The following is a 13,672-nucleotide window of genomic DNA, read 5'->3' as shown; positions in this document are numbered from 1 at the left end:
GCTGAAAAGCTACAGCCTTACGCAGAAGAAGCTGATTCCTACGTTAAGAACGCAGGCCACTTCATCGAGCGTATAAAAGATGTTACTCTTGGGCCGGGACACTTGTTAGTAAGTTTCGATGTTGTTTCACTTTTCACCAACGTTCCCATCAATGAATCCTTGGAAATTATAAGCAGAAAATACCCAGTACCGCAAGATACCCTAAATTTGACGAAACACTGCTTAAACAACACATATTTTATATATGGTGATCAACGGTACAAACAAGTTGAAGGGGCACCGATGGGTTCACCGCTATCTCCCGTGATAGCAAATCTTTTTATGCAAGACATAGAGGAACGGGCAATAAGAACAGCAGAATATAAACCCAAACTATGGCTTAGATATGTGGACGACACTTTCATCATATGGACACATGGAGTAGAAAAACTTACTGCATTTCTAGAATACATTAACAGTATCCATCCCAAGATCAAGTTTACGATGGAATTAGAAAGTAATCAACAACTACCTTTCCTAGACGTCTTAATAATAAAGAAAGAAAACGGCAACATTGGATATACAGTGTATCGAAAACCAACTCACACTGACAGATACCTACATGCAGATTCACACCACCATCCTGCACAATTGAATTCAGTCATAAAAACTCTGACTATAAGATCTGAACGACTAACAGACGAAGAACACAAGAAAGAAGAAATGCAGAAAGTTACAAAAGCGTTAAAAAACAACGGCTTTTCCACACACAGAATCGAAAAGGCACGAAGACCACAAAAAACAACAAAAGAAATAAAAGAAGACGAAAAACCGATTGCCAAAACCACTCTACCGTATATTAAAGGCACAACAGAGAAGATAAGCAGGGTCCTGAGAAAACACAAAATAGAGACTGTCTTCAACACCGACAGAAAAATCGCAAACATATTACCATCTGCCAAGACAAAGATTCCCCTAGAAAACCAAGGAGTATACAAAATTCCCTGTGGAGAATGCGATAGAGCCTATATTGGACAGACAAATAGAAGGATCCAAGTAAGACAAGAAGAACATCGCAATGCCATCGAACGAAAAGAAACGACGTCATCCCTAGCCCAGCATTCTTTAGCTACAGGACACAAAATTGACCTCAAACATACGGTAATGTTAGCGAATGTCGAAAACAAGAGAAAACGAATTATCAGAGAAGCAATAGAAATAGAAAAACAAGAAAATAATTTAAATTCTCGAGACGATGCCCAAAGATTGCCAAAAACATGGAAAACAATTATCCCAAAGAATAACGCAAGAACGGAATCGACCAAGACCCCGCCCACTGACCTGCGCACCGGACCAATTACAAGAGCGCGCGCAACACGCAGTAACTACAAAAGCCAGCTGCCTAACACCCGTAGCGTCACTTCCACTCGAACATCGACAAGAAGCAGACCATCCAGAGAGACTTGAAAATGGCAAGTGAGATCTTGCCGAAACGTCGTCAAAATGGTTTTTATCAAAACCAACAACATTTAACGCGGAGTCAAACCCGGAATACCATTGATATAACATACAGCTCCCGCGGAAATATCAAAACTAACATACAGCTCCCGCGGAAATATCAAAACTAACATACAGCTCCCGCGGAAATATCAAAACTAACATACAGCTCCCGCGGAAATATCAAAACTAACATACAGCTCCCGCGGAAATATCAAAACTAACATATATATATATATATATATATATATATATATATATATATATATATATATATATATATATATATATATATATATATATATATATATATATATATATATATATATATATATATATATATATATATATATATATATATATATATATATATATATATATATATATACCGATTCGGCAAATTTTCAACTACCGTATACGTTATTCAGTATGTGGAACAAAGATAACACTTAATTGTTTGAATACGAGTGAGACACAATCCACGCACTTGGAGTAGCGAGTCTAATTTTTAAACAGTGTTGCGAAATTTCTGTAACATAACTCCTTCTAAAACATTAGTCGGATACATGAGTGTAACATAATGTTTAAATCCACTACAGTTCATTGTAGAATGAAAATTAATATTGCCCCAACAAACCTTACATGAAGTAATCATGTAAGTATTATTTTTTAAACGATTATATCATTACTTCATTAATTAACAAAGAATACTGAATTGAGAAATTGAGATGCGACAACAGCGTGAGCTAAATAAATATCGCACTTCAGTAGACAGACAATAGTATAAACCATTTGCCCCCTCTACGACTTCCCCTCAAAAGAATAGGCGGTCCTTATCTGTACAACAGGTTTAAGGTCAATAAGGTAAGGTCTATTTCTTTGATTTTTAGCTGTCGTGGTAAAAGGTTGAAAACAAATAATTAACATGCCAAGCGTATACAGTAGAACCTCGATAAGTTAAATTCCAAGGGAAAAACCAAATATTTTAAGTTATACAGGTTTTAAGTTATCAAGGGTCTATGTTGTGATGGATTAATATAGGTCAGAAGTTCATTAAAATATAGGCATTTATTATACACTACATACACTACATTCATTTATTATATTCGTTACAAAAAGTTAAAGCAATAATTAAAGGTATAGTCTACTAAAAAAAGTCTGATTTTCTTTTGATTTAAACAATTCATAGATTCTAAATCGATTTGATTTTACATAACATAGAGAAGAAAATACGTTATCTTTTATGTTTCTACACTGCTCTATAAATGATCGTACAGTCGTTATAGCACTCTTGCTTCGTTGATTGATATGCTCTTAGATGAAGTTTGTGGGTCGTCATTAAATTCATCGTCTTTATAACTTTAAATACAGTACATGTTGTTATTCCATTATTCAGGATCATTATTATCTTCCTCTTAAAAATGATTTCTTGAGGTTCTGAAGAAAAACCACAGGTTCTAAAGCAGTTTTTCACTGTGAGGAGTGTTACGTTTTGCCATGTTTTGTTCATTATCCTCATTACTTGAAGAACATTGATAGAAGAAATCGTATTTTGCTCCATATCAGCTATCATTCTTCTAACAACTTCTTTTCTGTATAATGTTTTAAAATTTTTAATGATACTCTGATCCAAAGGTTGAAGTTGTGATGTTGTGTTTGGTGGAAGAAATTGTACTTTGATTGCCTTTAATGGTGGTATGTCTCCGTGTGCTGTTCAGTTGTCGATGAACAGAACAATTTTTCTATTTCAAGTTGCCCTTTGCTAATCTATATTATTCAGCCATTTTTTAAAAAGTTCTGCTGTCATCCATGCTTTTTTATTGGCTTCATAATCCATGGGTAGTGATTTTAAACCTGCAAAACACCGAGGTTTTTTTGACTTACCTATATAATTAAAGGTTTGAGTTTTTCTGTGCCCGTAGAATTTGCACAAAGCAGAATCGTAAGTCGTTCCTTGCTGTGTTTTTCTCCATGACATTTTTTATTTTTGAATGTTAATGTTTTTTCGGGAAGACATTTAAAAAACAGACCAGTTTCATCAGCATTAAAAACATCATTGGGATCATAATTATTCACTAAATTATGCAAGTCAGATTTCCATTCTTGGCAGACTGATTTGCTTACGCTCGTACTTTCGCCGCACATTTTTTTAAGGCTAAATCATTCGTTTATTGAAATTCTCTAACCAGCCATTGCTGGCTTTAAAATTATCGATTTTTAGTGAATTAGCGAACTCTATAGCCTTTTCTTTCAGTATGGGTCCACTGATACTGATGTTTTTGTTTCGATATTGTTTTAACCACGTAAACAAACACTGTTCCAAATTAGGGAATTCGGCAATTTTTGTCTCCTGATTCTTGTTTTTTCAATAGTTCGGTTTCTTTTTTTATGATGATTGATAATGTACTCTCGTGTATTCCAGAGCCGCAACTTCTTTTCTTTTGAATCCATTTTTCACTGCTTCTATAGCTTTTAATTTATCAGCATATGTTAGCGTTGTTAATTTTCTTTTTGAACTCATTTTAAGCAAGGTATCACACAGTACCTAAATCGATGTTTCTAGAACAGTGATCAAAACTTATGATACAGTAAGCTGTTCAGCTGTCATTGGTAAACAATTTTATTTTATAGGGATTGTGGAAACATTTCTTTAAGTTACTGAGGGCCAATATTGATATTATTTATTTAAGTTATCGAGATTGTGTATTTTAAGTTGTAGAGGTTTTGGGCTCCGATGGGAAGGGAACATATAATTTTTTGAAGTTATAGAGGTTTTTAATTTATTGAGGTTTGACCTATCGAGGTTCTACTGGATTTTCAAAAAGAAAAGATTCAAATGGTGAAATGGTATTATGGGAACCATTCTATTGTAGAAATAATACAGTTATTTATTGCTGCTTTTTAAAAACAATAACTTTTTAAAAAATGTTTTCCGATGAATCTTCATTCACAATCCATAAACGTCATAATCCATCTGTCGTCCGCTATTGGTCTATGGAAAAGAAACATTTGAGTATTGCTGTGAAAACACAATTCCCAAAGAAATTAAATGTGTGGACTGGCATTTATAACGATAATATAATTGGTCCATTTTTTATTACGGGAAATCTGAATGGGCGAAAGTATCTAGATTTATTAAAATGGCCCCCTAGATCACCAGATTTAGCACCTTTGGTATTTTATTTCTTAGGAATGCTAAAATCAAAATTATATCGGCATGATTTCGAACGAGCCACCAATTTAGCAGAATTGTAAGAAAAAATTGTTCAACTTTGTAGTCGAGTACAACCAAATCAGCTAAATCCAATGAGACTTGCTTTAATTGATAGATTCGGATTTTGTTTAGCTTAAAATGGTGGTTTGTTTGAACATTTAATTGGTTAGAGATTTTTTAAAAATGCCTTTAATTTTAATTATTTAGAATAATTTTTTTGATTGGTTTTTTTCTTATAAAAATAATATTTATATTTAGTTAATGTTTGTTAAGTTAATTATTGTTTTATTTTCTAGCTACCAGAGCTAAAAATCTACAAAAATTACATTTAAAACTCGAATTCCTATAAGTGTTTCAGTTTTTCTTAAAGATTTACTGACGGAAAGTTGGCGACGAAATAATTTTATGCAAAGAACTACACCCCATCAACGTCCGATAATTACTGTCGGTCATCGGTGTATTTTTATGCCGCTTCGCACTGTAAAAGAAGGCGTTGCTTAAAATTTCAAACTCTTCAGGGGAATAATGCTTTGTTGCCACACATAAATTACTTAAATCACTGTTCTTTGTTAACTAATAAAGTAATTGATAAAATCGATTAGAAAATATCAATTACGTGGCTACTTTATTTGAATTTTTTTGGGACAATATTAATTTTTATTTTACAATGAACTGTAGTGGATTTAAATATTATTTTAGACTCATGCATCGGACTAAAATTTAGAAGGAAAGATGTAACAGAAATAATAGCAACACTGTTTAAAAGTCATACCTACTCCGTCGAGATGATGACTGCCTCTCACTTCTATTCAAACAATTAAGTGTTATCTTCGTTCCACATACTGAATAACGTATACGGTAGTTGAAAATTTGCCGAATCTGTATATATATATATATATATATATATATGTTTTGGATGGGTTGGAGTCAATAATATATATACATATATATATATATATATATATATATATATATATATATATATATATATATATATATACATATATATATATATAATATATATATATATATATATATATATATATATATATATATATATATATTATATATAGTCCGTCTAGAAAGTATCCGGAATTTTATATTTTTCCTAATTTTAATAGATTTCCTTTTTGTAACATTCTAAGACAAAAGTAATGCATCAAGTAGGTTGTGCCGATAGTAGATTATGGACAAAATCGCATGACAAAAGTAATGCATCAAGTAGGTTGTGCCGATAGTAGATTATGGACAAAATCGCATGACAACACCATCTGTCAAATATTGTTGTTTGTAAACAGTCTTAAGATTTGTGAAATAATGTCTCAAGTAGAAAAAAAACGGTGGAATATTTGTATAGAAAGGGTGTCCGAAACGATAAAACGTTAGTGCAATTCACTGGACTCGGAAAAAGTGCAGTGTATGAGACAATAAAAAGAATAAAAAATGGCATAGATATGAGACATAGACCAGTTTTCGGGTAGACCGCGTAAGATTCGCGGAAACAATTTAAATGCTTTAGTGGCTTTAGGACGACAAAATCCGCGCGTAGGATTTCGAAAATTAGCGAACAGACTTGGACATCAACTAAGAATAAAAGTGTACCCAGAGACTATCCGCATGTCACTGAAAAAGCAAGGCTACATATCAAGGAATCCAAAAAAAATCCCTACAATGACACCTCTGCAAAGCCAACGAAGAATAGGTTTTTGTTAACGTTTTCGAGAAGTTAATTTTAATAATGTCTTTATATCTGATGAAAGTTGTTTCCAGATGCAAATCATCTAAAAGTCCTATTAAGAGAAAATGTTACCGTTCAAATTTCCACATTTCCCACTAAAATAATGATATGGGGAGCAATATCTCAGCGTGGTGCTACACCTCTCTGTATAGTTATTGGTACTGTTGATGGTGCGAAATATTGTGACATCCTAAATGGTTTTCTTCTTGGAACGGCTTATGTTTTATATTCAGAGGGGAGGCGTTTTCAGCAAGATAATGCAAGATGCCATACTTCTGCTTATACTCAAGCTTGGATGCAAGAACACGAATTGGCAACAGTTCCGTGGCCAGTAGCATCTCCAGATCTCAGCCCGATTGAAAACATAAGGGGACTGATAAAAATTAAAGTGGAACGAGCAGCGCCACGAGATAAAGAAGGTTTGATTCGGTCAGTTTTACAGGCCTGGAACACCGTTATCGAAAATTATGGCCTTGACCCAGTTTCGGGTGTACCTGGACGTTTAGTTAAGTGTTTAGATGTAAATGGAGGTTGTATAAGTAAATGAGATGAATTATTTGTTGAAATTTTATATTTCAAGTGATAAAAATAAGTACCGTAAAATTATAACTCTGCTTTCTTTTTTCCGGATACTTTCTAGACATATATATATATATATATATATATATATATATATATATATATATATATATATATATATATATATATATACAGATTGAACGAATTTAAAACGGAACATACAATTTAATACATGTCTGTTTGAACTGCATTTGAAATAGTGGACCAATATAAAACTTGGACAAAAATAAATCCATACCCGGTGATAGACATTGTATAAAATATCGTTCAACTATCTGTCTCCTTTTAGGACGCACCATAGTCTTTAGCACCGCCCAAAGTCAATGTTGCCAAATCGCCGTGTAATAATCCGATTTGCGGTTCTTTTTGAGAGTTATATCTTCTTCGTATCTTTAAATAAATATTTGCCTATATTTTTCATTGTATTTACCGATCTACTACAACAGACTAATAACAAAAATAAACTTAATGGTTTGTAGTTATTTCCTTTCTTTTCTGTAAATATTTGGTTATTATGGTTAACACCTTATTTGAAAAACATCAAGAGGAATGAGATTGGCAACACCGCTCAAAATATTCATGGAAGCGGTATGTGGTTTGACAGCATAATAACTGCTTGTTTAGTCTAGTTTTCACAGTGATTCTAGGCTGTAAGTCCGTAGCGTGAAAATAAAATATTTTCGTAAAATTAAAACGTATAACATTAAAGAAAAACTACAAATTTTAACTTGGTATTTTGGAGGTCACTCGATTCGAGATATAGTTAATTTATTCGTTGTTTCTTTTGCGAATAGCCCGGTTCCTTCGATTTCCACAGTTGAGAGAATAATTCAAAAATTTCGCAAATGTGGATGTATTTAAAACTGCCACAAGTGTAACAATCTTGGTGAACCACCTGTTCGTCAAAAGAGTGAACAACGTATAAATAATGAAGTTGATGTTTGTTTTGTTGTTGAGGCCAGCCAGTCGTGTTCAAGCAGGGAAATTGGTGAACAAGTAAACTTAAGTAAAAACACTGTTCGAGGTATTTTAAAAAGAAATGGATATCGTTGCTATAAAGTTCAAACAACTCAAGAACTTTTTCCCGAGGACAATACTAGACGAATGGTATTCTGTGAAGAGATGATGGAAAAGCAAAATGCTGACGAAAATTGTTTAAAGAACATTTTATTTACTGACGAATCGACATTTTCTCTTCACAGGAAACACAATCCATCCATTGTTCGATATTGGTCTCGGGAAAATAAACATCTAAGTATTCCTGTGCGCACACAATACCCACAAAAACTTAATGTTTGGACGGGTATTTTGGGCGATTATGTAATAGGTCCTTTTTTTATTGAGGGCAACCTGAACGGCACAAAATACCTCGAACTGCTACAAAATCAAATCGTTCCGGCTATTCAGCAACTTCCTGATATGAATTTTGGAGATATTTGGTACCAGCATGACGGATGTCCCAGTCATAATACAAGGGCAGTTGCCGAATATCTCCAAAGGACATTTCCAAACCGGTTAATTGCGACAAACGGTACAATCAAGTGGCCTCCAAGATCAGCAGATTTCTCCCCAAATGATTTCTTTTTTTGGGGGTTTCTTAAATCAAAGATTTATCGGCACAATTTTGAACGTGCCGAAAATTTAATGGAGTTAAGGGCGAAAATTATCCAACATTGTGCCGACGTTACGCCTGATCAACTCAGAAATACAAGAGCTTCTTTGTATGATAGGTTCACCTATTGTTCGGATGTTCAAGGTGGATTATTTGAACCTTTACTCCATTAAATTATGTGCCTAAATAGGTTTTTTTAGTTGTTTTTAGAATTTTATCTTTTAAGTTTCTTTTAGAAATTAAGTTTTGTTTCTTTTAAGATTTACTTAAGTAAGTTTTAAGATTCTTTTAGAGTTTATATTTTGTTTTTTTACGAATTTATTTTTTATTTTCCAAACCGTTACGGCAAAAAGCAATTACAAACCTATTTTATTAAGAAGAATTATTTGTAAATCGATTTTACAAATAATTTTTCGAGCATAAAACGTGATAGGTGCGTAAAAATATGCGTTTCATTTAAATTGTTCGACATACTCCTTCCGTGGATCATTGATTACTGGCTGAGCTCACTGAGCTGAGAGCCGAGTGTGACACAGAGCCAGTGTTGCCGATGTCACGATATGAAATTATGTTAACAGCTGCTAAAATTATCAGATTTTGCCAAAAATTATGTTAAAATTTTTGCAAAATTATGTTAAAATTTCTAAGGTAGTTTCTAAAGGTAATAAAAATACATTAAAAAAATTATTTTCTTCAACTTAACTTGTTAATTAAAAAAAAACATGAACAAAATATATTTAATATCAAATAGGTACTATAATAAAACTAATTTACATAATTATTATACAAATTTATATAATTTAGGATTCTTGTATAATAAAAACAACAGCTAACTTAACTAGAAATTAATATAATATGAATATTTGTAAAAAAAAAACAAACTTTTTTATATTTCAACAGGCCATTTTGTGCCTTCTTATACAGTTGAGTCCACGGATCTTTACCTGTGCGTCATTAATACCTGGCGAGATAAAACACATACTTTTTATCTAGCATCATTATCTTCCACGCATGAAACTAAGGATAAACCAGCTACCGCCTGTTATTAAGTAAAGACACATGTTATTTTTACGAACGCTCTACAGTCAGTACATCGAAAAGAAATAGGTACAAAAAAGACGCTTGGACGTTTTCAGATTGTAAGTACAATTTTTGACGTTTCTGGTTTGTTTACTTTTGTGGCTGTCAGTTTGTTGACTATTTTGCTATTTTTTGTCCTGTTTTTACATTTTGGAATTATTTATATTACACAAACAGTTATTTTCACAAGTAACTTTATATTGCAGTTGAAAATTTTATGGTAAGTGTATTTTATTTTGCCCTTAATTTTCCTTAAAGTTAACCTTATTTACACAGATTGTCATAACCACTTTCTGTCACTTGCTGTTGCGTTGAGTAAATTTCCGACTGATTTCGTATGCTTTAAATCATGACACACGGGTAAAGATAAATTGACTCAATTGAAATATGTCGTTATTGAATTCGTTATTGATCGAATTTCATGGCATGTGATTTCTCTCATCAAACGTGACAAAAATAAATAAATAACGGACAATTTCCTCCGGTTGGCAACACTGCTGAAATAAAGACAATAGTAGCTTTCAATTTTTATACGTGATGGGCGGGGCAACCTATTTGGGTGGAGTTTTGACTTGTTCTTGAATGAGTTCAGAATCCAGCAGCCCGCTGAAGTATTGTATTTTTATAATATAATTATTTGACAACCTCTTGTTGGCCAACCACCTAGAACGGAGTTGAGCCCAAAATACATTGATTTCCTATGTTCCGTTTTAAATTCGTTCAATCTGTATATGAATGGGTGATTGAAAAAAGGATATCATTCCAAAAATATGAAGAATTAAAGTGAGATAGCCATTTTATGAATATTGGTGTCTTTTATCGACTGAGCGCAAAAACGATCAAATCGCCGCTCGCCTTTATATAAAAACATTGTTGTTGAGGGGAAAAAGGATCATATTACTGATACACGTAAAAAACGTGACAAGAAATGTTTTATTTACGCAAACTTTGATATTATGTTTTTAATGCCCATAGCATTGGCAATGATATATCGATGTTCTACACATACACAGAGCGAGATGCTCAGCGAGGCTCCAATGAAGTCAGTACGTCGGTTGTGGACTTCATTACCCAACATATCCCAAAGAAGTAAAAATCTTGCATGTCTTTAGTAGTGATGCATCCGCAGGACAAAACCGTAATCACACTTTAACCAGGTTGTTTACTGCACTGACCGTGAATGGTAGGTTTCAAGAAATCCATCAATATTTTCCAATCCGAGGCCATAGTTTTTTGCATTGTGACAGAAACTTCCCAGTTATTAAGCGCTCTTAAAAAAAAATTAAAAGGATTTATTCTCCTGATCAATACAACGAAATCGAATTCGTTCGTTCGAAAACGCATTCCAAGAAAAGGAGCAATAAGTTCCAAGTAAAACGGCTAACAAATACCGAGATACTGGATATCAAAGGCTGGTGGCCACAATATTTTAAAAAGACTGACAAAGATATTGAAAAGAAATAGTCATTTGTTCACTGAATTCATTGATGGTTTAACCTATGGTCTTTTTAATATAAAGAAACAAGATAATGTAAACTTTTCCATCTCGAAAGCATACAACGAAGATATTTCTAAAAAAATACAGTATATGCTAGAAGACTACAGGGCCTTCTAAAATAGAGGGGCCAAATAGAGAGAACAGTGACCCAGAAGACTAAAAATAATATAAATGCCATGTTTTATTTTGTCTTACTTACGTTTTCGATTTTGAGTGGAAAAAGGATAAAATTTTTATACTTTCAAATATCAATAAGTACTTACCTAATAGGCATGAACTATTAGTACTTTGGCCTTAAATGTACTTTGTCCAGGTATACAAATGTTCAATAGAAATGTTTTTAGTTAAACTAGCGGCTTGGGCGCAAAACAGTTTTTTTATATCTTCTAAAAACATGGTTCACAGGAATGTTATCCTTTTTCCAATCACCCATTCATATATATATATATATATATATATATATATATATATATATATATATATATATATATATATATATATATATATATATATATATATATATATATCTTATTTATCGTACCGATATCGATATATTATAATATCGTATTTTTTTATTCAGGAAGTGGTGATACAAATAAACCGACAGGTCCCTGCAAAGGAGACACTGGTGCTGGATTCTTCGTAGCCATAAACGACATACACTATTTAAGAGGTATAGCATCGGCTATTCCCTTAAAAAACGACAAATGTGATTTTTCAACCGGATACGTAGCGTTTTGTGACGCTTTCAAGTTCAAAGGTTGGATAGACTGTAAAATGAATGATAACTGCTATTAATAGAATACTTTGAAAATTTATTATTTACGTGCTGTTTGTTGAGTTTTTGCAAGTAAGAGATGGGATAATAAAACATGTCATTTATTTAGGAGTTCTTATGGAATCCTATGTAAATAATGAATTATATTGTATCGTATGTGAGAAAATGTAATTTTTGATATTATGTTAGTAAATATTATTCTGCTTAAATGCAACTAGGACTTTCACTAACATACCTATAGAATTCATGAATGTTAGTAAAATAAGTCTTTTAAAAGTACTTACAATCCGTTATAGGTTTTATTAAAGTTGAAAAAAGAGAATGGGCTACCGGTTTCGCTGTTTAAAAACTTGTACAGCATCTTAGGGCCCTCAAGAAACTAAGGCTAAATTATTAGTGTATATAAACAAATACATTCAATACAATACAAATACACATAACTTTAATCAAACCTATAACGGATTGTGAGTGGAAGACTTATTTCCCTAACATTTTTATAAATATATACTCACACCAGCAACCTTTTCATCACACCAATAAAATTATTTTAAAAAGAGATTTAATTATGCCTGTGGAACATAAGTAATGGCAAATAATATAGAAGCCTTAGTCGACATTAAATATGCAGTTGTAACTATATATATATATATATATATATATATATATATATATATATATATATATATATATATATGTAAATACTTTTTTCTTTTTGGGTGTGGTATTCAATAAAAAATAGAGCTTTGCTAAGGCGTACTATTTATTCTGAATCCAAGCTTTCGGTGGTTTTTTGCCACCTTTATCAAGGTCTACAAAGAAAATTACTATGTTGTAACAATTTGAATGGTGCAAAAAAAGCTATAAAAAACTTACCCGAATGTAAGATTCGTGGCATAAACAACAACGTTAAATAACATGATAATACTGAAATTGCAACTAAACTTAGAGCTGTTACTGTTAAAAAGACACTTTAAATATTAATAAATACGTTAAAAGTTAAAAACTAAATGAAGGACGACATGTTGAACCAGTCGTCGTTGCAAGCTTGATTTCAGTCACATTTCACGAGCAGAAAGAGAAAGTGGGTGGACAATTATTTTTTAAATAGTTTGAAGAAAATACAAAAAACAACTTTGAAAACTAACGTCTCACTAAATACTGTTTATGAATTTTGAGTACTACCAACTGTATTACCAACTTGAAATTAAGCGGGAATTTAAAAATGTTATTTATAACATAAGCAATCGAAAGAAAATAGTATTTAGTAAATAGGTTTAGAAAAAATAATACCTTAAACAAAACAAAACTGAATTAGTAACTGAAGTTTGATCAAAAATATTCAATTAATAATGAGATTTTAAAAAAAGAAAAAAGAGAAAAAGAAAACTCTGAGAAGCAAAATAGCTCAGTCAAAAGTCAATATAAAATTGTAAATTTTGCTAAGATTATGGATCTCAGATCTTTTATTCAGATTGTTATTATCACTCTTGCTGATATGTACCATGTCTAAGAAAGTTCTCTTAAATTTATTTTTCTCTCTGGCTAATATTTTTACATTGTTGAAATCTATCTTATGGTCTAGATCGATAGTTAGCCCAGTCTGGTTAAAAAAAAAAGGTGGAAAAATGTTTCGCAGATATCTGAAGCTTTTAAGACATAGGTGGGGGATACTAGATGATGAATAGATGAAAAGATAC

General features: G+C 32.1%; 1 protein-coding gene across 2 annotated transcripts in view; it reads left to right on the top strand.

Moving 5' to 3' along the window:
• The window catches only part of LOC140446983 (serine protease gd-like), a 136,438-nt gene extending 123,836 nt beyond the window's left edge, over positions 1–12,602 (top strand). Inside the window, exon 8 of one of the 2 annotated variants that reach the window (XM_072539577.1) lies at positions 11,778–12,602. In XM_072539577.1, coding sequence (XP_072395678.1) covers positions 11,778–11,995 — 218 coding nt within the window. In that variant the 3' untranslated portion in view covers positions 11,996–12,602. The remainder of the gene's footprint in view (positions 1–11,777) is intronic. The other variant, XM_072539578.1, reaches the window with a different exon arrangement.
• Positions 12,603–13,672: the final 1,070 nt, after the last annotated feature.

This window comes from Diabrotica undecimpunctata, chromosome 7 (assembly GCF_040954645.1).
Source record: "Diabrotica undecimpunctata isolate CICGRU chromosome 7, icDiaUnde3, whole genome shotgun sequence".
NCBI classification, from domain to species: Eukaryota; Metazoa; Arthropoda; class Insecta; order Coleoptera; family Chrysomelidae; genus Diabrotica; species Diabrotica undecimpunctata.
This window is presented reverse-complemented; position numbering and strand designations above follow the sequence as displayed.